The following is a 22,213-nucleotide window of genomic DNA, read 5'->3' on the forward strand; positions in this document are numbered from 1 at the left end:
GTGGAATCCATTCGAACAAGAAAAACACTTTTTCTTAACGCTAATATCCTAGCTCGGTTGTAACATCTTATTCGAGCTAAAATTTGACTCTCAAAACCTTAATTCAAGGCTTACTGAATGCGAACTAAGTTTTCCCCATGGGGCCCCGCATGATTTCCTGCTCAGAGATTTCAATGATCAGCATAGAGAATGCTTTCGGCTTGGAATATCAGCATTATCAACATGTACAACACAATGAAGTCCCCCTTGTCTCAATCAGACGATGCAATATTACAAACAAAGGTAAATGGATATTTTCTAAACTTTTGCTTCGAAGCTTGGCCTAACGCAAATCGAGCAGCTAAAAAACGATATCAATGCGGCAATTGCGATCTTTCATTCAGTCGCCCAAGCCATCTTGATCGCCATGTAGCATCTCATAATCCACGTTATCAGCGGATTTGCGTATGCTGTCCTCATTGTGAAAAAGGATTTGCAAGGAATGATGTTTTATTGCGACACCTGCGGGCTGTACATCAAGTCGAAACTCCTCCCAAGAAAAGTGCGCGGAAGTCATGTTCACAGTGTATTCGAAGGAAGTTGAAGTGTAACCGGACACAGCCATGCCAATCTTGTATCAATTCACAATCACATTGTGCATATCATGACGACGAGGTGCCTTCTACGTCCCCCCACCCACCGGAATCGACGCCTGAGCAAGATAATGATATTTTGCAAGACACCATACATCAGACAATACCATTTCAATCCAATAATTCACGCTACGATCTTCCTCTTACACCTGAAGAGGAAAGACACTCAGCTTTTGATGATCTTGAAATTCCGCGTTATGGTAGACCTTCCGAGAGAAGGAATCTGTTGCAAACAGAAGACAATAGTTTCGGTCCCTATACCAACCTTACCACTCAAACTCAATCGAATAATGAGGAGTCAATTCTTTGTTCAATGTCCCATGATCTGCCTACGACGATGAATCTAGGGTCGGGAGGCTTGGACTGGTTAGACTTTCAACTTCAAGAACCAATAATACAACAGGCCTCATCTGTTTTGACAAATACTACCTATTCAATCATACCTTTGACAGATTCTAATATCGGCAACAGTCATGGATATGGAAGTATCGAGATTCATGACCCGGGCGCACTACCAATTGATAGCAGTAGAAACTTCACAACACATGCCAATAGTCAGGCTCTACCTGCTTCGCAACAATGGCCATTCGATCAGAACCGCGAACGTTTCCCGCCACGGTGTCAACTACCACCTCTCCGTGACATACTGCATGGAAGTGTCGCCTCGGATTTTGGACAGAATGTGGGTGCTCTAGAAGAACTTGTCCAGCTTCTATCTGTTCCTTATATACCAAAATTAGAGAACTCGCCATACGATGCCACCAGGCTTACTGCTTTTCATTTATTAAAAGAAGCGATTGACAGATTCCTTGCTGAATTCCATCCAATTCTGCCTATCCTTCACATCCCAACGTGGAACTTATTCAAATGTCCGACTGTGTTGCTTGCCAGTATGGCTTGCATTGGGGCTATGTTGCGGGATGATCAAGACTCTTTTGCAGAATCGAAAGCTTTCAGTGAGATATGCACGCGAATGATCTTTTGGCTGGTAAGTTCTTTAGCTTCCTTATTCCCATGAGTTATATATCAACTGACACTCTGAAGGCCTGCTCGGATAGCAACAATTACTCTGACTTGTCCTATCTCAGCGCATCCTGTCTTCATCAGATCTATTCCCTGGGTTCTGGGAACCATCAATTATATCAAGATGCAGATCGTTCACGCGGCTCCCTAATAGGTGGCTTGAGAGGTATGGGGCTTTTAACTTCTCGCCTCTCTATCGAGGCCGAGAAAGCAGATCTGCAGCCCTCCATATCCACCAACATGGATGACGTGCAGGCAGAGTGGATACAGTGGATAGATCGCGAAAGAGAAAAGCGAGTGACTTGGGCTTCTTTTGAGTATGACTGCAGCCTTGCCACACTGACAGGTCGGCGTGGTGCCGTTGACCTTGGAGAATTGCCATATAGATTCCCCTGTGCTGAGGCATTGTGGGAAGCTCCATCTGCCCAGGCGTGGAGAACGCTTTCACTACATTCGGGTTCTAGCGTATCCGTGACAGCTGTTCTAGAAAGAGTTATGGCCGGGAGATCTGTGCCGAATGAATTGTCATCATGGGGGAAACGGCTATGCAGTCAAATCATTGGGCGGCTCCTATGGGATATGAAGCAGCTCGAAGTTCCATACCTCAGCAAGGCGTTGCGTCTCCCGTCCTTGCTGTCTGTTCAGCGACAAGCTAAACTAGCTCTACTCGAGGGTTTTGAAAACCTTGGCCGTTCCATTGGGAATCCAATTTCGAGCAAAGAGTTGATTGATCACAAGTAAGMCCCGCCACTTTCTTTCTTTAATCCTTCAATTCTTTACTAATGACCTTCGTATAGTATCTCGCGCTTGATTGTTCATTACTGCAATCTTTATAGCTCAGACGATGTAATGGAGCTCGTAGTCTATATCGTCCGAAACGTCGCCGCTGCTCAACAGGACCATACGAGTATCCAGCTAATTGAGGCCGCAAAACATAAACTAACGGCAAAGTTCACAAGCGATCCATCGCGAACTCGAAAATTGGTGTGGCACGCAGCTCAAATCTTGGCCGTTGCCAACCAATATTTGGTATCCGCCCCTTGCGAGATTCTGCGTGTCTTTATGGGCTCGATCTTCTTGATGGCCTTTGCGAAGTACAGCGGCGATCCTGGCTATTATGGTCTTGAAAGGGATGATTTCCCATTCGTCAAGTTAGATGATATTGAGAATGCTACCAGAGGATCTCGGAGTCCACTCATTAGCGATTGGATTTCCCATGGTGGTCCAGCTTATATTACTGGCATTGATGATATCTCTAGTAAGACATTCGCCATTCATGTCAGCATTGGAACGCAAGACCTGCTGCAACGAATACAGTACTGGGGGTTGTCTCGTAAATTTATTCGAATGCTTCAGATTTTTGAGGCTGCCAGATGATTTTCTGTCGATGCTTTGCAAAATCTTACTTTATTTGACTGGATGTACAATGATACTTGTTCGATTAACTAGGATAATTTCTAATTGAGTAAATTGTGTTCACCCATAACAAACATTTTCTTTCAAATAAAATCAAGAAGCTTGGGCTGTTCACGCGGCGTTTTAAACTTGACTAACGCTAGCCTTGCCCATTTCACCATCATCTTCCATATGCAGGATATCCTGCCCTTTCAGAAACTCATCCAAACCTCTGCGTTGATCTTCCGGTATATCATTAAAGTGGACAGCAACATCATCACCAAATTTGGCACTGATCTCTTCCAAGGAAAGTTGCGCAGTTTCAGGCCAGAAGAAGTAAACTAGTGGTATGAAGAAGATACACCAGCAGATTATGACTAGATAATACTTCCAGCCGGCGTTTTGGATCCCGATGGGAGCTGTCTGCAAGAGAATGAGTGTGGCAGCGAATTGCCCAAAGAGAGAAAAGCCCATTCCGATGGGTCTGATTTCGGTAGGGAAGATTTCGGAGACGTAGAGGTACATTGTTGTGTCGCAGCATGTTCTAAGGCAAAAATTAATTAGTCCCAACATAATCAGCTGGGAGGAAAGTACTAACCCTTGAAAAGCAAGATAGAGGAAAATGAAGAAGACMCCCGCCGCATTCCCGGCTTTATTCGTCGTACCAGCGTAGCGAGCGACGCATCCAGCCAGACCGGAGGTTGTCACTAAGCATCCTATCAAACCTACAATGAACATCCAGCGGCGAGAGTTGACGCGGTCATGAAGCCAGGCACCTAGCGGATTGTAAATAAACCCTAAAATAGTTGTTAGGTGAAAATGAATTGTAAGTTCTGGAATCACGTTTGTATTGAGAACCAACCTGCAGTAGTGAGCCACAAGGCTGAAAGAAGGAGAGGCATGTAGCCAGTCTGTCCCAAGTTCGTGTAAAGTATGACAGAGTAGTTATTCTGCTTATACTATCAGCTTTTGATCCAAAGAGGGAGGCTGTGATTGAGAAACGCACGATAACTAGTGGACCAGCAAATTCGGCTCCCCATTGAGTCAAAAATCCAATGATAATCCGCTTGCGATAGCTTTTCTTCTTAAGGACTGCCATCCACGGCCCATACCCAAGACTTTGAAGTTTCGATTGATCCAAGGCCAGTTGTTTTCTCGTCTGATACAATTCTTCCCTCGCCGCCAGATCATCGACATCAGAAGGCGTCTTTCGCAGTCTTACTAGCACACCCCAAGCTTCTTCAATCTTTCCCTTTTGCAGTAGCCACCGTGGAGACCGCGGAATAAAAACTGACGTGAGCAATAAGATCAATGGTCCAAAGCATTGCATGCTGAGAGGGAATCTCCATGCAAATGAAGGATTTTTGTCGGTTGCAAAATAGCAGGCGAAACCTAACCAGGAAGCCAGAACGTAGCCAAAGACTAAGAATATTGCGTGGTGGCCGACGAGCCAACCTCGATTGCTAGGAGGTGCCAGCTCGGATAGATACATTGGACAAACTGTGACTAGGATACCGATTCCAAGGCCAGCAATGAAACGGCCGGCGTGAAACATGCTGTTGATATCATTGTCAGTACATTATCATTCTCACTTAGATCTGAATTAGGTGCAACTCACCTAAGGTTCGCTGCTCCGCCTTGTAGTGCACCTCCAATGAGGGCAAGTAGTGCTCCCAATTGGATATTCTTCTTCCGACCAAGTGAAGTAGCTGACCATGCGATAAAAAGACTACCGACAGCACCGCCCGCACTGTACAGGCCATTCGCCGTCGCGATAGCCTCGGTTGTGGTAGTTGTGTAACCTGGCTCACCGGCCTCAGGTAGGTTAAAGAATGAGTACCATCCCGGCTGGCCAATGGTGCTCCCTATTATCGAGGAGGAATAACCGTATGTCTATCATTCACGATTAGTATCGAATTGGTAAGGTCGAGGAAGAATAGAGCACACCAGAGACCCTAAGGCCACGGCTACAGTGACCAATTTGTTGTACACGGTCGTGCCGTGTTTTTCTTTTCCAGTCATGGCTGTTTTGAGTATTAGGTGTCGAGTCAAATAGTGGTGCAAATCTTGAAGGAAGAAATATCAGCACTTTGCCCCGGTAAAGTGTGCAAAAGTATCTGTTATATCCCCCCATGTATTAACTTCTTCAATCCGAAAAGATCATCTAATGATCTGCTCCCATTGTCCATTCTTCGGCATCTGCGCGGACCGTGCCACTCCTCTGAAGGTACAACAGCCGGAGGGTGCCACAGCATAAGCGATTTACATTCCGGGGAGACATTTCAACTATGATTTAGCTTGTGATCATTTCGAAAATCAGCTGGTGTCATAATTTATGAGAATCCTAAGGTATCTTCAAGGTTTAGCTCATTTGCATTTTCCAGTACTTTATTTAGTAAAGTATCAGGTATCTCATTCATAATCAGCGAACTCACATCTGCGAATCTGAAAATGTCTCATGATCCAGAGACCAATAGCGGGGCTCATGAAGTGCGAGTGCCGTTTGAATTATCCGATAAAACACTACTTCACAATAAATGCTACGTCGACGGTCAATGGTGCTCTTCACTCTCAAATAATTCCTTCGCAATCGACGACCCCGGTTCAGGCACCCATTGGGCTACATGCCCCAACTGCATTCCGGAGGATGTCGACAACGCAGTACAAACAGCACATGCAGCTTTTCAACTCTACTCCCGCACGAATCCCAGAAAACGTGCTCAACTTCTCTCTGCATGGTATCAACTCATTCTCTCCGCAAAGGACGATTTGGCCAAGATCCTAGTTTACGAAACTGGTAAACCTCTTAGCGAGGCATATGGGGAGATAGATTATGGCGCTAGCTTTACATGGTGGTTTGCCGGGGAGGCAGATAGGATTCGGGGGTCGACGTTGGTAGCTGCCGCGGATAATCGACGAACAGTTACCATCAAACAGCCTATAGGTGTTGCTGTAGCATTGGTGCCATGGAATTTCCCAATCGCACTCGTGCTACGCAAAGTCAGTGCGGCTTTGGCTGCAGGATGCACGATTGTGGTGAAGCCATCTCCAGAGACACCGATGACAGCTTTGTGTCTTGCCGATCTCGCTACTAGGGCTGGCTTTCCCAAGGGCGCATTTAACGTTTTAACAACTAGTCTTGAGAATACTCCTGCAGTCGCACAGGCTTTGTGTGTTCATCCGTTAGTGAAGAAAGTGACGTTCACCGGCAGTACTCGTGTTGGTAAGATTATTGCTCGCCTATGTGCCGATAATCTGAAAAAGTCGACGTGCGAGCTTGGTGGTAATTGCCCCTTGATCTGTTTCGCTGATGCAGATTTGGATGTTGCTATCGATCAACTGTTTGCGCTCAAATGGAGGCATGCTGGACAAGCATGCATTACTGCAAATCGTGTTTATGTCGAGCGTGCTATTTATGACGACTTTGTAGAACGGATTTTGTCACGAACGAAGACACTGGTAGTTGGTCATGGGCTAGATCCCGATACTACAATGGGACCCGTCACTGTGGAACGCAGTCTTGGTCGCCTGGAAGGTCTCGTTTCAGATGCAGTCGGAAAAGGTGCTAAAATTGTTCTTGGGACGGGTACCAGACTTCAGAAAGGCGAGGCGAACGACCTGACCAAAGGATTCTACATGAAGCCTACCATTCTCGTCGACATGACGGACGACATGATAATGACTCATGAAGAGGTCTTTGGTCCAGTTCTTGGAATATATTCGTTTGACACGGAGCAAGAGATTACAAATCGGGCAAATGCCACACCGTTCGGTCTTGCAAGTTATGTCTTCACGGAGAATACCCATCGAATATGGCGGATGATGGAGAATCTGGAAGCTGGGATGATTGGAGTGGTATGTCATAAATCTCATTTCTAAACTTAAATTTCTAGATACTGAAGGTTACATAGAACGTAGGAAACAGCTCTGCTGCCGAAGCACCGTTCGGTGGAATGAAGGATAGTGGATGGGGGAAGGAGAGTGGTAAAGATGTTGCGATTGATGAGTATCTCATCAGCAAGACTTGCACAATGATGATCAAAGATCATTTCTAATTGCATCTTGTCTGGCTATTCTTCTTATTAGTCTTATAACAGCTTGATCCAGTAGGTGACACTTCAGATAGCAAGATTTCGGCATATCTCCAGTCATATGTGCACAAGTAGAGTATAAATCTTGACTCGCCGTATGTAGCGCAATATAATATAGATCCGAGCAGCCCAAGTTTCCCCAAACCAAGTGCGGGGACCCCAGAGTTCCCCACTGGTGGCAAGCTCCGTAACATGATTCGGGGTAAAAGTGATACAATTCGTAGAGGTTACGTGACCTGGCGCGTGTTTTTTCCTTTTTTTGAATTCAGCTAACTTTTTTTACTTTCTTCCTTTCTTCCTTTCTTCCTTTCTTCCTTTCTTGTTTCCCTCTTTCGTTGTTAGGTATTATGTTAATTATCGCGCCTGAGATCCGAGAAGCATATATCAAACCATCGAACAGTTCACCAATCTCAAAATCTTCATATCAAGCTACTATACACAAACTTTCGATGTCCGAAGACCCTCCCATTCTTCCACCCTCGACTCTCGAGATCACGGAGCTATCCTCAATCCTCAAAATCCACAAAACCCCCTACGATCAACTCCCAAACCCACGACGAGTCTGGAACGGTCCCCCAAACTCGCACGCCGAAGGTCTAGGCCGACTCATAATCCTAACACCAGACATCGTCCGCAACGCTGCAGCATCCTGTATTCGCACCGGCACACGAATCTCTCTTGGCTGGGATCTGACAAAACTCGAGATCGCAAACTTCAATCGTCAGCCGACACAACATCATGTTCTGCCTATCATGGGTGGGATCGCGTTTGATGATTTGTATATAATTAATCCGCAACAGTCTAGTCAGTGGGACGGACTAAGGCATTTTGCTGCTCCTTCTTCTTCAGCGACGACCGAAGCTGGCGAACCGTCATCCTCCTCGCCGAGATTGTTTTATGGTGGTGTATCAGCGGCCGAGATTACAGATCGAAATAATACGCGCATAGGGCTTCAACACTGGGCGAAGGAAGGTATATGCGGACGCGGCGTGCTGCTCGATTATGTGACATATGCAGAGAGACATGGCATCACTTATTCCACATTCTCTGATCATTCAATCTCCCTGGATGTATTGAAAGATGTAGCGAGGGAACAACATACCGAATTCAAATTCGGAGATATACTCTTCGTACGGATAGGAGTTACGCGGGAATGGGATACGCAAATGACAAGCGAGGACAAGACTGCGTACGGCAAAACGCGCAGTCCTCAGCATGCCGGCGTTGAGGGTACAGAGGAGATGTTGCGTTGGATCTGGGATACGGGGTTTGCAGCTGTTGCTAGTGACGCGATATCATTCGAAGTCTACCCTCCCAAAGAGACCTATTCCCGTGTAACTGGAGAAGTAAAAGGTGTTTTTATGCATGAAGTGCTGCTGGCTGGTTGGGGAATTCCCATCGGCGAGCTATTTGATTTGGAGGATCTAGCTCGCATATGCGAAGCGGAGAATAGATGGGAGTTCTTCGTGTCTAGTGCTCCTTTCAACATGCCTGGAGGAGTGAGCAGTCCTCCGAATTGTATAGCCATATTTTGATATCATGCATGCTTGTCGTCTCGATGTCATGGGTGTCCAATCGATTATTTGTTGAATTCTCTGTCAAGTAGTAAGAGCCTAATTACCTCCATTTCTGGATCCGGTCAGATCATTTTAGGACGACAGATATGAACACAAGGTAAAAAATTCTCGCATACTCTGGTACCAGTAGTATTTCTGCTTCATAGTATTAGATGTTTACTTCTGAGACCTTTAGCTTCAATTCCCAACTTCGCTTATCTATGATATTACGTATCCTAAGTCAGTGACTGGCACGATCTCGACTTCTCCATTGATTTCAGCCAAATTAAATTGATCAACACCTTTAAGGTAAGAAAATCTCCACTAGCTTGCCTCCATAGAAGTTGTAAACTGGTCAATGATGGCCTTTACATCGATCTTTTCCGACCTGGTCCTTTTGAGGCGCACCACTTCCATCGCTTGTATCACTTTCTGCTTCGAAACTCCCATCACATGGAGTAGTTTGGCAAACCATCTAGTTCGTCTCTCATACCATTCTTCCCTGAGACTTCCATTCTCCGCATTGAGGTTCCGCAAATATTCCTGTTGAAGCCAGAATGCATATTCGGACATTTCAAGGTGCGGCTGATACTGGACCGATTCGGGGACAAGTACCTGCTCGTAGGTTGCTTTTTGGTGATCAACGATAAAGTAGGACTATATTGTTAGCTAAAACAGGGAATAAGGTGAGATTATTTAAATTTCACTCACATTCACGTACATGTAGTATTCCTCTCTTTTCCTCTGATCCTGGTCTTCTGCAACTTTTTTGTTGTATTTTTGCCTCAGAAGAATCATCCACTCGTATCTGAGTGTGTCTAAATGTTTTGAGTTATATTCTTGCATTTCCTCCTCCAGCAATACGATAAGTTTTTGATCCTCATCCGACACCTCGTGAACATCTCCTACACTAGATCCAAAATGAAATTTTCCCCCTCCTCTCAAGCCTTGGCCTCCGTTGCAACAGGCATGTGTTATGCCAAGCAGATCAAACCGTGTTCTGCGAAGCAAGGATAAAATCATGGTTTTAGATGCCTCGTAACCATGGGATTCTTCAATGATCGATAACCATTCGAAGGTCCATATGAAACCCGGTCTCAATCGGAAAAGTCCATGTTGGAAATTCAGATCAAATGCTGACGACGTATCACAGCCTTTGCTGGAACAGGCACATTTGCAACTGTCTCCGTGAGAAATATCGAGGCCTCGATCAAGACAGAGTTTGATCGAGTCAATTGTATCCCAGGTAGTAGAATTTAGGCCGATCAGGTTCTCAAAAAGCCTAAAGATAATGGTGCGGCCGCTGTAGTCGGTATGATTGACATCAGTCTCGTGATCCAGACAGCACTGAATTAAAGCAATATTTAATCCGCGTACAATAGAGTATAATGGGAGTTCTCCTCTATTGTTGGGTTGGTTGAAACCATGAAAACCTTGGCGGACAAGTGCTTGGAACTCTTTCTCGCACCTAACATAGTGCAATAAATTATTTTCTTCTCTACCTTGAAATCGATCTCCGAATGTAAAGTTCACATCGGTACAACTCTCAGCAAGCCTCTCGAAATATCTCAGTCTTGAGTCACCAACTCGCCTGCCGTTAGTAACTAAATGCCAAAAGGCATTACAAACGTACGGTTGGAAGACTTCTTCACCGCGGTATAATTGAATAGCGCTGAGTGACTCAAAGATTATATCCCATTGATCACGTACAGACGCATAGTACATAAAGTCCATCTCGTAAGCTGTAGCGCGAGTCGTGATGTTTGCACCTTTAGAGATGAGCAATTGCACAACGTCACTGACTCCCATGGCAGCCGCATACATCAAGGGTGTAATACCCCATCGGTCTGTAACATCCATATCATGTCCAGCATCCAAAATCATTTCGAAAATGTGGGGATTGGAAACTGCAAGATGCAAGGGTGTTTGGCCTAGGAAGTTTCGATGATTCTCCAAATTATCCACGCTTGAAAGCAAATTGTCTACAGCCGCCTCGGATCCACACAAAACAGCGTCTTGCAGGGTTGTTGATCCTCCAAATCCTAGGAGAATGAGGAATTTCTTGAATTAGGATCATTAGTGCAATCAAAACATGCATCACTTACCAGGATCATCTTTTGCAATAGCAGCAAGGTATTCAAGGAAGAACGGATCTGTTGTATGTTCTGCCGGTCTCCAACCAGGTGAACAAGGCTTAGGCCAATCTTGGAATAGTGGCGAATCTATTCTACTCGAGTCGAACCCTAACTTGAGAATAAAGTGAAGTAGTTCGAGATGAAAACCATCCCTTATCCATGAGGCGCATCGAGTGAGGAATCTTTATATGCTCAGTCCTGATATCCATCGACATATACTTGACAGGGGTAGATACTTATTATTCTCATTCTCGAGTGTCATACCTAACTCTTTAACAAGCAGGGAAAGCAGAGCAAATTGAGCATTCTGATTAGACCAAGGACCATGGTAGAGAAGCTCCTAAGAAGAATTTTAGCCAAACTTCACCAGTATCTACGCAGGAGGATTTACCCGAACATAGTTGTTTCCATCTGGATTGACGTGATGTCGAAGGGGCGATGGCGATCTATCCAGCATCCGAAGCTGATCTTGAGCTTCCGAGAGTGTGATATATAGGTTCTTACATTTCCAAAGGGTTTCAAACCCTGGAGATGTATAGTTTACTACTCGCTGCAGGCTGAGAGCAGGTCGTAAAGAGTATGTTTGCGCACCTAGGATAACTTCCAAGTCAATAAGAAATGCCCATTTAATGCTGAGCTTGTTAAAAGCCAATCGAAAACTCCAGCGAACATTTTTCATGTCGCATCTTTTATTATCACACTTGCCAAATATGATCGACATCGGCGTATATTCGAACCCCCAGTAACGGCCTAGGCTATTGTTGGTAAGATGGCATGAGCAGTGACAATGATGCACAGTACATGATGTCCGCTGAGTGATTGGAGGGCTTCGAGGATAAGAGAGAGCTGAGACGTCATTGGCATTCGCACGATGGACAGCTTTATCGTCAGCTGGGCTGTCCACAGTACTTAGGGAGTTGCTATGGTCAATAACTCTCTGAACCCCGTTTTCGGGTGTTGAAGGCGGCATCAAGCAGATCGAGCTCGACCTAAGGATAAAAAAATGTGAGCAAAGAAAGCTAGCCTTCGTGGAATGATTGATACGAACAAATTCAGCGCCATGATCACCCATACAAGTTCGGAGCGTATTTCGTCAATCTGTTCGCGAATCTTTTCAGAAACTTGAAATTTGGCTGGCTTCCGGTTGGCCTTCTTTCCAGGTGACTTCCTGTTCACCTTCTGCAAAAGCACATCCAAAGCTTCCTCCACGTTTCTGAATATTGATTGACAACTGCGTAGTGCACGGTCAACAATTGGGTTTCCCTCATATGGCTCCAATTTTTCCAACACCAATTTCAAAAATTCAAGACGGTCAACTATTTTATCGAGATTTTCCGGTGCTTTCTTTTGATTATACTCATAAACATCTTTCAAGGTCTTGATGCTGCCGAAAACTTGTGCAGCAAAAGAAGCAATGCCAACGCCGGCAGAAACAATTCCCACAATCTCCGCCATTGTCTAGTCTGTGAGCTCTTCGTAAATTTTTAGGAAATTGTGTATTTCCACCAAATTCACTAGGTGTAGAGATTGAGGGAGATGAGGGGTATTCGTAGGAGACATGTGCCATAGCTGGCACGGGGCTGATTCGCAAAATCATGCTTCCCAGCCTGGCTCAGCCTTGCTCAGGTTATACATGTATATAGTTCTGGAAGAACTTCTCTATCCTCCGAAGTGCTTATAGATCAACAATGTCGGATCCAAGACTATAATCCTAGATCATGAGAAACGATAGGCAGTGTTTCTTTCAATGTGCCTGGAGAGTGAGCAATTCACCGAATTGTATTGAGGCGGCTACTGCTGTAACCTATGATATGAGGGAGTCTACTCTGAACCATTTTACAACACTCGAAACTTATATTCTTTGTGATTAGACTATGGCTTGTGTGGSCCTGTCGGAATGGTTGAAAGAGCGCCTCATTCATTGACGCCGTCCTTTGTCAACAATTGAAGTATTTGGTCGTGTTGAGATTATGAAGGACGAGGCTGTACAAGGCTCGTAGTAGGCTGCATTCAAAGCTGCATAGATGCCTAATGAAATACAACCTATAGTTTCCTTGAATTGAAAAAGTCAGCCTCGCAATAGCTGAGATGATCTGCGCTGTGAATTTTCCTACGTCGCCCAGGTGATCCTTTTTTGGTCCATCAATCGTCCGTTCTCAACTTTTAATCCACACTTGATATTATCTTGGGAAGTTCTCCCTCCACCTAGTTACATACTAGATGATCCTGCTTGTCAGCAATTGATGACCAAATTAGATTATCTAGTATTTATACTGCTTTTTGTTCTCGTTTGTCAACTAGCCAACATTTCAACTTCAACCTTTGAAGGTATTACCGAACAAATTCCTTTGCCACAACACAATCCTGACTCAAAACTAGCACCAATTCTCAAAGACATAATACCCGAAGCATTAATCTACGCCATCAGCGAGATCGTGTCCTGTCATGCAATCGATGCGTTCTTGATGGTTCCATAGTTTACATGTGCGAAGAAGGTCAAGCCACTGGCTGGATGCTCTGATCCTTTTGAATCAAAGACTCGATGCCGTGTGGTGAGCGTACGGAAATGCCTCTTCGGTAAACGATTCTTCACGGTTTCTGTATTTATATCCGTTTTACCTAGGTAGTGATGTGTTCCTCTCAGTTTAAAGCTTTCTTAAAAGAGGCTGGCAAGAAATGATTCTCACTTATGGCTGTTCAGTCAAGTAGAATGATAGAGACGAACAATTAGTTTCAAACACATTGACTACATATATGCTGCAATAAGTAGGTGAGTACAGATAAACCCATTCATTCATTATCAGAACATCTAATGCCCCGAATCAATTAAAAATAAAGTAAGAACGTGGAAGTAAGAATACAGCGTCAAAAAAAGACCACCAAGCCATGCACTTCGTACCATACCGTGATTGCAACCCTAATGTTGGTGAATCTATTTCGTCTTCGACCTCTCCATCTTCCTCAACGCCCTCTTCCGAATCGACACGTGCATATCATGATTGATACCCATAACCCTCCTATTGAAAACACCCACCACACAAGTCAAAAACCACGCCATCAACCCATGGCTGAAATACGGGCTGGAAGAATAGACGTAATCCGGGGACCCGCCATTGCGTCCGATTTTGCTCAATGCACACTTGACCCATACCTTGGGTGTGGGCACGGTGAGCGTGGGACGACGGATTTTGGACATGGCGGATGTGATCAAATGGGCCTGCATGAGGGAGACCGTAATGCCGTAAGGTTCGAGTTCGGCGCCGAGAGCGCTGGACCAGTATTGCAGGAATGCTTTGCTGCCGGAGTAGGTGGCTAGGAGAGGTGTGGGCACTAAACCGCCGAATGAACCCATGGTCAGGATGAGACCGCGCTTGCGTTGGATCATGCCTGGCGTAACGAGTTTGGTGACGCGCAGAGTTCCGTGGCAGTTGATGGTGATAATATCGTTCATTTCGTCTTCGGCGGTTTCGTCAAAGGGCACGGGGATGCTGTGGCTCTTGCCGACATTGTTGATCAAGATCGCAATATCGAGACCGTTGACAAGGCTTTTGAGTTGTTCATAGTCCGAGTCCTTGTTTTGCGCAAAGTCCATTGCCAGAATCTTGGTTTGAGTAGCTGGGTTTTTGGATTTGATCTCGTCAGCGAGAGAGACCAATTTAGATTCGGTGCGGGAGACGAGGAGCACGTTGAAGCCGGCGCGGGCGATCTGAAGGGCGAATTCTTTTCCGAGACCGTCGGAGGCACCGGTGATCAAGGCCCAGCTACCTTTGGGACCGAATGAGCGTAACTATTCATGTTGTCAGTATTCGGACTACTCGATTGTAGGTTGTTGGGACGTACAGATTTCCCCGGAAGAACAAACAAACTCAACAAGACTCTGACGAACGTCAAAACCTGAGTAAGAAGCCATACACCTCCCACAAGACCCAATCCGAACACCAACGCCGTTTGTGATTGCGACATATCTGCGGCCTTGAAGTTGGCGAGTTTGTCGAGATAAACGTTGAATTGCTCCATGGCTTGTTGTTGGAACGTCATGTTGCCACCAGAAATAGAGATGGTAGCGAGAAATTTAAGGGAAGAAACGTCGCCCGATCAATTCGAAGAGACAGATTTCTTCAATCCAAGAATAAGAAATAGACGAGTCAAAAGCCCCAACAAACCGTCGGACACGGGATCGGAGAGGAAGCAAGGAGCGACGGCGATAAAATCCTCGGCTAAGCACTAGGCCCAGAAAGTTGTTGAGCTCATCGGGGAGCCCTGCATGTGATTGGCCATCCCTTTCAGCTATTCTATTTTGTTGACTTCAAGGCTTCACTCAATAATTGACCCATTTACTCAATTTGAATCTTTGACTTGACAGTCTCGCGATACTCACGATAAAAGATGGCATCATCGATCCTCGACCATTTCCGTCTCAACACCGACGAGGGCTGGCTCCCAGCCTGGCTACTACTCGTACGCCCTCCCCTTTCTCCCACACCGACTACTGACTGACTGACATGATATAGACATCCATAATCTCCACCGCAAACTCGATTCAGTCCTACCGCAGCCCCCTGTACCACTCCCAAATTTTCATCGGCTCGCGTACCACCAACAATAAATCCCCTTCCACACCACTCGCAGCACGCACATTCGGTACCTGGACATTCCTGTCTGCAGTGGTGCGCGCCTACGCGGCATACAACATCCACAATTCCGTGGCATACGACATTGCGATTTGGACGTATGGGATTGCGCTAGCACATTTTGCGTCGGAATGGTTTGTGTATGGGTCTGCGGAGTTTAGGGGACGGATTGTGTGGCCGTTCTTGTTTGCGTCGGGGGCGTTGTTGTGGATGGGCTCGGAGAGGGGGKATTATCTTGCTTGATTGCTGATATAAAAGCTCTATCAAGGTCATGGTGTTGGCCTGAAATTTGTGAAGTGTGAATACGATAGATGAATTCATTATTCATGTGATGTACGGCATGTTTGATCTATAGCTTCTTCCTATACAACTCTCCACCACAAGCGCGCAACTTGATTGTCGCCTGTTCGGGGGTGATGTCGCGCTGAGGCTCAGCCATCAGCTCGTACCTGTCACAATTAGCATTGTTATTAACCCAAAGGCAGAAGGGAAAAAACATACCCAACAAGAAACTTCCTCACTGTCGCGCTCCTCAACAACGGCGGATAGAAATGCAAATGCAACCACGACGCCTCAACCTCTTCCTCCGTCCCCTCCAGCGGCGCTTGATGAATACCCATACTATACGGGAAATGCGTCTCGAACAAATTATCATATCTTCGCGTAATCTCCGCAATTGCTTCCGCCAACTGCAGCTTTTCGGCGGCATCCAAATCGACGAGCGCGCGCTTGTGCGATTTGGAGATGATCATAGTCTCAAACGGCCATGTCGCCCACCAAGGGCACACAACTACAAAGCCATCGTTCTCAAAGACGATGCGCTCTTGTTTTTGGCGCTCGAGGGCAACGTAGTCACCTAACAAATGGCTACCGCTGTGGCTCSCGCGATACTTTTGGAGTTGCTCGAGTTCAATGGCTGGTTCTTCGGGGAGACTGCTGGTTGTCCACACCTGGCCATGCGGATGTGGATTTGAGCATCCCATAGCTGCGCCTTTGTTCTCAAAGATTTGCATGTACCGGTATTGCGATTTGGGTTTTGTCAAGCTCGTAGTGGGTGCGTCGGGGGGTAGGTGTGTGGCTGGCGCAACGGCCGCCAGGGGATTCTTAGGGGATAAGTGGGAGGCATAGATTTCTGTCCAGGCGTCGATCACGGGGACGATTTCGGGCGCAGACAAATCGGCGAGGGTTTTGTTGTGGGCGGCGGAGAAGGTGAGAACGTAGCATTTACCGACGACGGGTTCGGCGCGGAGGAAGAACGATTCTGCTCCTGTTACTATGTTAGTGTCTAATTTGCAATGCGAGAGAGAGACAAAAGGTACCCTTGTCCTCGGGCTGGTAGTCGGCCTGCTCCTCCTTGACGGCACTGTAGTCATTGACAAAGACAAAGGTGTTTTTGTACTGCGGGTTGGCGTCGCCCTGAGCGCGAGTGTTTCCAGGGCAGAGGTAGCATGCTGGATCATATTCAGGGAGGGTTGTTTTGGATGGCGATTCTTGTTGTCCTCTATTTTCGTCAATTTGTCAGTACGAATCCATTTTCACAAACGGACGGATCGACGCACTGCCATGGTCTCTTGGTTCGGTGAGGAGAAACCAGAATGTATGAGCCGCGGAGAGGATTGAATCTCCGGTGCGAGATATCGTCGAGCACGTTTTCGACCATTTTGCTTTGTCCTCAATTTTAATTTGCAACAGACGAAGACAAGAAAATGAAGAGAAGGAGCAAAGAGAGAGAAAGACACAATGCAACAACTCCCTTTCTCGCATGGCGGGGCTCCAGAGTATGTACTATGGAACTCAAAATTACCCCCGAACATGGTACGTATGTATGTTTACATGGATCCCACCAAAAGTGCGGGGCAGGTGGACGGTGGACGCTGCACAACGACTGTCCCTGACGTAATTTGCTTCAAGAAGCGTAATGAATTTACCCGATTACAATACACAAATAAACCGGGTCTCACCGGTTGCCGTTTTTTGTTCGTGCTGAATTAAGCCGAGTCCGTCTGATATATACCGATCTGGTATACGTGAAGTATTTCGTCTATTCTATTATACATGTATGATACATCTATCTATGTAGATAGCCCCGAAAAAGGCTATTTTCTAGTCCTCCACGTCGCATTCCTATGCTTGAAATACTCCTTGGACGTAATGGCTTTCCATATTCCCCAGAATCCGCCAATGGGCCAATACGACACTAGACCCTTGCTGCTCTTGCTGCTAGCAGTCGCAACCTTGACTTTATGCCATACACTCGGCAGCCCCGTCGCAGCATACTTCTCGCGCAACCCTTCGTACCACTTCCGATCAAACCGTTTCCAAAACTCGTCTTCGGGGTAGTACGTATGCGCGTACAGCCATTTCATGCCTCCCAGGTCATTGAGTTTGTGCTCTAGATCGCGGTTCTTAGCAACAAACTCGGTTGATTCTGCAGGTCCAAATCCCCATAGGCCGATATTCAGCAGACGGCCTGTGTGTTTAGTTTCGGTGTTATGTGGATGCATAGTCGGCGTAGGAGACTGTTTCAGTGGGCAGTACCACAACGGCCAGATATCAAATGTTTTTGTAGTGTAATCAATGAATTCCTCGGCCGTTTCGTAAGGAAGGGCCAAATCCTGGACAATATACCGGTTTGATTCGCCGCTGGCATGTAACGCTTTGTAGAGCATGCGGGTATGCAAAAAGTCATCCAGGAACCAGCGTGTGAATTTATTGAAGGGCACAAATCGGAAATACTTAAATGCTGATGCACCAACCCAAAATCCACCGCGGTCGTAGCGGAATAGGTACTCGGCTAGCGGGACGTATTCTGTGACGAGTTCTTGATGTTTTGTAATTTCTTCGACGTGGAGGTAAAACCAGGGATCCCAGGGGTTGCTGAATGTCTGTGGTTTCACGTCCGCTGGTAAATCGTCGGTCAATTCGCCTTTGATGACCACACCATGATTCGGGGAGAATTGGATGCCATCGATATACTCAAACGGCGCCGTGTCCGGGTTCGCGCTATCTTTCTCCAAAGCTTCAATGGCTGCTTTGATGGTTGGTTTGCGCTCATAAGTCACTTTGACGAATTTCTTAGCTTCGACGAGATTCAATTCAATCAGCGTCGTGATCCCGAGACTTCCCACCGCACCAGCCGCGCCACGAAAGAGATCCTTCTTTTCGTCGCGACTGGTCTTGACAACCTCGCCATTCGCAAGAACCATCTCCACTGAATTAATAGTTCGATCAAAAAACCCATGCCGAAACGAACTCGATTCACCGCTCGTGCCTGCATAGCCTCCACCGGCGGTGATGCCAGGGAACTCCATGACTACCGGCGGCACAAGGCCATGTTTGAGCGTGGCCTCGACAAGTCTATCCATGGGCACATTGGGCTCAACGGCCGCAGTCTTGGTGCTGCGATCCACGCGCAGGACATTGTTGAGTTTGCTAATGTCGACAAAGTTTTGCGTACTGCCTGGCCGCGGTCGAGTGCTGTTTGTTGAGCCGTGGAAGATGCGGTAAGGCTGGTTGAGCTTGTGGAATTGGCTGACTACGCGGGATACTTCTTTGACTATTTCTTCGTGGCGGCCCATTTTGTCGCCTCGCCCGAACTCTGGAAGATGGGCGTTCAATGTCGGATGGAATGGGGAACGTTGAAGATTGACCTCGGGATGCTAAACGTAATTTTCTTGTATGCATATTTACCGTATTTAACAGATTTAAAGCTTGATGATTGGACGAAGCTTAGATCATCTCGTAATTGAATTTTTGTCTATTTTTACATTCTGCTTAAACGATCAAAGTATCATGAATGGCATTATGAATTACAACATGTGCAATTATATCACGCTTTGCTTTTATAGATTCGCACATGCACACCATTGCGATGCGTCAGCGTCAAATCCATCTTTGCATCAGGCACCGGACTTCCGCCATCATTTTCAAGGGTATCGAAATTCTGCGCCAATCGAATAAGCGTGTAGCTCGCCTCGATGAGTGCATATTGTTCTATTCATCATTAGCTCAGATAAATTGCTTGATGGGTGGCAAGGATACTCACGTCCGAGACAAATACGCGGTCCACCATTGAACGGAATGTACTCCCAAGTCCGTGAGGAGGCATTTTCTTCCCATCGCTCAGGTCTGAATTCCTCGGCATCCGGGCCCCAAATGTCCTTTCGTCGCTGCATGGAATACAGACTGAAGGGAATGACTGTGTTCTTTTTGACGAAGATGGGTCCCTTCCCATCTGGGCCACCACCGCGGGGGAGGGAGGTATCTCTGAATGACATTCGGCTGTTGATGGGGACTGGTGGGAGAAGACGAAGGGCTATTATCACTACATTAGCAATTCATCACGCCCTGGTAGTAACAGGAGAAACTTACCCTCATTGAGAACGTATCGCAAGTATCGCATGTTCTTGATCTTGGCATGAGTGATTTCACCAGTTGGATGAGCTGCGTCGCCGTACTCATTGATGATTTCGCGACGCAATCGCTCCCATACAGCTGGCGCATGCGACAAATAGAACAAAACCGAGCTCAACAGACTAGCAGTGGTATCACGGCCCGCAATCAACAGATTCAGAATGTTGTCTCGCAAAACTTTAGGGTCCTGGGTATCATTGGCAAGCGCTTGCAAAAACACATATCGATCAGAGACTTTAGCTTCTTTGCGCGATTCCAAAGCGATGCGGACATAGTGATCAGCAATATCGTGCACGTATTTGCAGGCAGATGTATACTCTTTGTTGCCGTCGACAAGAAAGCTGAGTTTCTGTGCGCTGACCCGTCGACTGATCCATTCCAGGGACTTGTCGAACGCGCGACCGAATTCGGCTGCGTCGCTGCGACCAGTTGCATTTTTGGAGCGAGCCAGAGACTCGCCAAAGAGGAAGTGGGTGGAAGAGTCGTTTGTAAAGGAGAAGAAGAGCGGTTGGATGTCGAAAAGAGAGCCGTCTTTAGGAATTTTTGCCAGAAAGTCGGAGATGTGTTCGTCCATGAGTTGGAGGTCAGCCACCTATCTCTGTTAGTCAAGATATCCAACTAGAATTGGAAGATAGGGAAATACCTGATCCTTTGTGAACTGAGGGCGCAACAAAGTTCTGGCATGCGACCACAACTGACCATCGGCATTGAAAATACCATCACCCAACAACGGCCAGAAAGTCTTTGCGCGATGACCAAGTCCAAAGTCATTGAACTGAGAGGTCAATATAGCCTTGATGTTTTCTGGATCGATAGTGAACAAGACATCATTGCTTGGGGTCTTTTGGTTGAAGGTAGGTCCGTATTTCTTGAAGAGAGAATCATGGAGCTGGATTCGGCTTCCTTCGCGGGCTGCCTTCGCGACTTGCAGGAAGAAGCTGATACCAAAGGGTCCAGATGGTCCATGCACAGCTGGCAGACAGCCGAGCGCTTTGGCTCGTTGATGGGATCGGAAAGAGAGGTAGAGATTTCGAATAACGAGGAAGAGGACGAGAAGCACTAATCCAGTGAGGATGGGATGCTCAGTTGGATCGATCATTGTGCTTTCAACGGCCATGTTGTGTGTATGATAGAAATCTAGTCAAGCTGACGATAGCGGAGGAAAGTCTACATAATGTCGACAAACTTCATATCTCCCCGGGCATGGCATCTATACTTATATTACAAACGATAAACAGCGGGGCGACAGATTAGCTTTCCTCTCGTCAAACGGAGCAGCATTTTCCTCTTCTAGACGATACTACCGAACTTCGTACGAACCTTCGTAATCGTATACAATCTAGTTCGTCATCACGGAGAAGTCCGTTTGTGGATGTCAAACGGTCAATCCGATCAATACTAAAATTAAAGCCAAAATCAGATTATCCTTATCGAAGGATCACTTAATACACTTGGCTTAAGTTGAATAAGCATTGTGCATACCCAAACAGAGGTGAATAAAAAGCAACTCGCTCGGAGATACCATTCACATCGAGTTTAGTCCGTCATTATTTCGGCTGGCTCGGTTTGTCTTCTATCTTGAGTTCGCGCCTCCGAAACCTTTGTAGCCTGGCGGCTGGCGCCCCGGGATGTGGACCAGACGCGGTTATACGTTATACCGTGTTGATCTTAGCGTTTTCAACAGTTTTTAAGATTTCAGCTGGAGCTCAGAGCCCGCTCAGGGCTACATCCAATTACCCATTTCGAGCGTCGGTTGAGTGTTTGATTAGCTTGATTAGGTGCATGGTCTTGACTCGTCGGAGGACCCGAGTCTGTTGATCTGCCTCATTTTGCGACGCAGTTTCAGAATCGACAGGATTCCAGAATCGGATCAATTGACTATTTTGAAAGACGTCCGATCCTGTCACCTAGTATCCAGTGACTGAGATGCATGCACTAAGCCGGGTGTCCATCCGCAGAGAGGGGATGAGCGTACCTGTTGGGTTGTCCAGAATATATACCTTAATATGTTCAAGTAGGTATCCGCCACGGCTGAGAATAATCTCAGCCTTTTTTTGATGCGGCCAATCAGCGGTGGATAATATCCAGAACTGTAATACATGCTCCTCTTCATTGATCGGGTTTTTGCTTTTACTATTTTGTAGTCAGTACTCAGTAGACAAAGAGGCAGTTCATTGAAGTTGGAAGAGATGGGTTCCTACATAAATATGGCAACATGATGTACCACATAGGGCTTAACCCCGCATGCATGAAACGTCTAGACCCCGCATATATCTTTTTACAACTACAAACAGCTCTCTCCATTAATTCATATCAGGTCAATTGATAGAAGTAAAA

At 46.3% G+C, this 22,213-nt stretch overlaps 9 protein-coding genes across 9 annotated transcripts; 4 read left to right on the top strand and 5 right to left on the bottom strand.

Moving 5' to 3' along the window:
• Nucleotides 1-2,504: 2,504 nt before the first annotated feature.
• Nucleotides 2,505-3,032, top strand: BHQ10_006073 (uncharacterized protein; the record flags this gene model as incomplete). Its single annotated transcript, XM_040878619.1, has 1 exon — nt 2,505-3,032. The coding sequence occupies one exon, from the start codon at nt 2,505-2,507 to the stop codon at nt 3,030-3,032; it is 528 nt and encodes a 175-aa protein (XP_040734577.1).
• Nucleotides 3,033-3,194: 162 nt separating this feature from the next.
• On the bottom strand, nt 3,195-5,072 carry BHQ10_006074 (uncharacterized protein; the record flags this gene model as incomplete). Its single annotated transcript, XM_040878620.1, has 6 exons — nt 3,195-3,594; nt 3,649-3,847; nt 3,913-4,000; nt 4,057-4,606; nt 4,669-4,943; nt 4,998-5,072. The coding sequence occupies 6 exons, from the start codon at nt 5,070-5,072 to the stop codon at nt 3,195-3,197; spliced, it is 1,587 nt and encodes a 528-aa protein (XP_040734578.1).
• A 429-nt stretch (nt 5,073-5,501) lies between these two features.
• On the top strand, nt 5,502-7,105 carry BHQ10_006075 (uncharacterized protein; the record flags this gene model as incomplete). The annotated part of the gene is made up of 2 exons (XM_040878621.1): nt 5,502-6,905; nt 6,962-7,105. 2 exons carry the CDS (start codon nt 5,502-5,504, stop codon nt 7,103-7,105), a joined length of 1,548 nt encoding a protein of 515 aa, XP_040734579.1.
• Nucleotides 7,106-7,590: 485 nt separating this feature from the next.
• On the top strand, nt 7,591-8,676 carry BHQ10_006076 (uncharacterized protein; the record flags this gene model as incomplete). The annotated part of the gene is made up of 1 exon (XM_040878622.1): nt 7,591-8,676. The coding sequence occupies one exon, from the start codon at nt 7,591-7,593 to the stop codon at nt 8,674-8,676; it is 1,086 nt and encodes a 361-aa protein (XP_040734580.1).
• Nucleotides 8,677-9,021: 345 nt separating this feature from the next.
• Nucleotides 9,022-12,287, bottom strand: BHQ10_006077 (uncharacterized protein; the record flags this gene model as incomplete). Its single annotated transcript, XM_040878623.1, has 9 exons — nt 9,022-9,354; nt 9,409-9,505; nt 10,331-10,739; nt 10,803-10,850; nt 11,097-11,172; nt 11,224-11,357; nt 11,424-11,582; nt 11,634-11,821; nt 11,881-12,287. 9 exons carry the CDS (start codon nt 12,285-12,287, stop codon nt 9,022-9,024), a joined length of 1,851 nt encoding a protein of 616 aa, XP_040734581.1.
• Nucleotides 12,288-13,764: 1,477 nt separating this feature from the next.
• On the bottom strand, nt 13,765-14,849 carry BHQ10_006078 (uncharacterized protein; the record flags this gene model as incomplete). The annotated part of the gene is made up of 2 exons (XM_040878624.1): nt 13,765-14,619; nt 14,673-14,849. The coding sequence occupies 2 exons, from the start codon at nt 14,847-14,849 to the stop codon at nt 13,765-13,767; spliced, it is 1,032 nt and encodes a 343-aa protein (XP_040734582.1).
• Nucleotides 14,850-15,218: 369 nt separating this feature from the next.
• On the top strand, nt 15,219-15,706 carry BHQ10_006079 (uncharacterized protein; the record flags this gene model as incomplete). Its single annotated transcript, XM_040878625.1, has 2 exons — nt 15,219-15,290; nt 15,344-15,706. 2 exons carry the CDS (start codon nt 15,219-15,221, stop codon nt 15,704-15,706), a joined length of 435 nt encoding a protein of 144 aa, XP_040734583.1.
• Nucleotides 15,707-15,812: 106 nt separating this feature from the next.
• On the bottom strand, nt 15,813-17,123 carry BHQ10_006080 (uncharacterized protein; the record flags this gene model as incomplete). Its single annotated transcript, XM_040878627.1, has 4 exons — nt 15,813-15,912; nt 15,965-16,730; nt 16,783-16,964; nt 17,023-17,123. 4 exons carry the CDS (start codon nt 17,121-17,123, stop codon nt 15,813-15,815), a joined length of 1,149 nt encoding a protein of 382 aa, XP_040734584.1.
• Nucleotides 17,124-17,559: 436 nt separating this feature from the next.
• Nucleotides 17,560-20,993, bottom strand: BHQ10_006081 (uncharacterized protein; the record flags this gene model as incomplete). Its single annotated transcript, XM_040878628.1, has 5 exons — nt 17,560-19,061; nt 19,328-19,456; nt 19,509-19,778; nt 19,835-20,468; nt 20,520-20,993. 5 exons carry the CDS (start codon nt 20,991-20,993, stop codon nt 17,560-17,562), a joined length of 3,009 nt encoding a protein of 1,002 aa, XP_040734585.1.
• Between the last annotated feature and the right edge of the window lie 1,220 nt (nt 20,994-22,213).

The sequence above is a fragment of the Talaromyces amestolkiae genome, assembly GCF_001896365.1.
Source record: "Talaromyces amestolkiae strain CIB chromosome Unknown scaffold11.1, whole genome shotgun sequence".
Classification (NCBI taxonomy): domain Eukaryota; kingdom Fungi; phylum Ascomycota; class Eurotiomycetes; order Eurotiales; family Trichocomaceae; genus Talaromyces; species Talaromyces amestolkiae.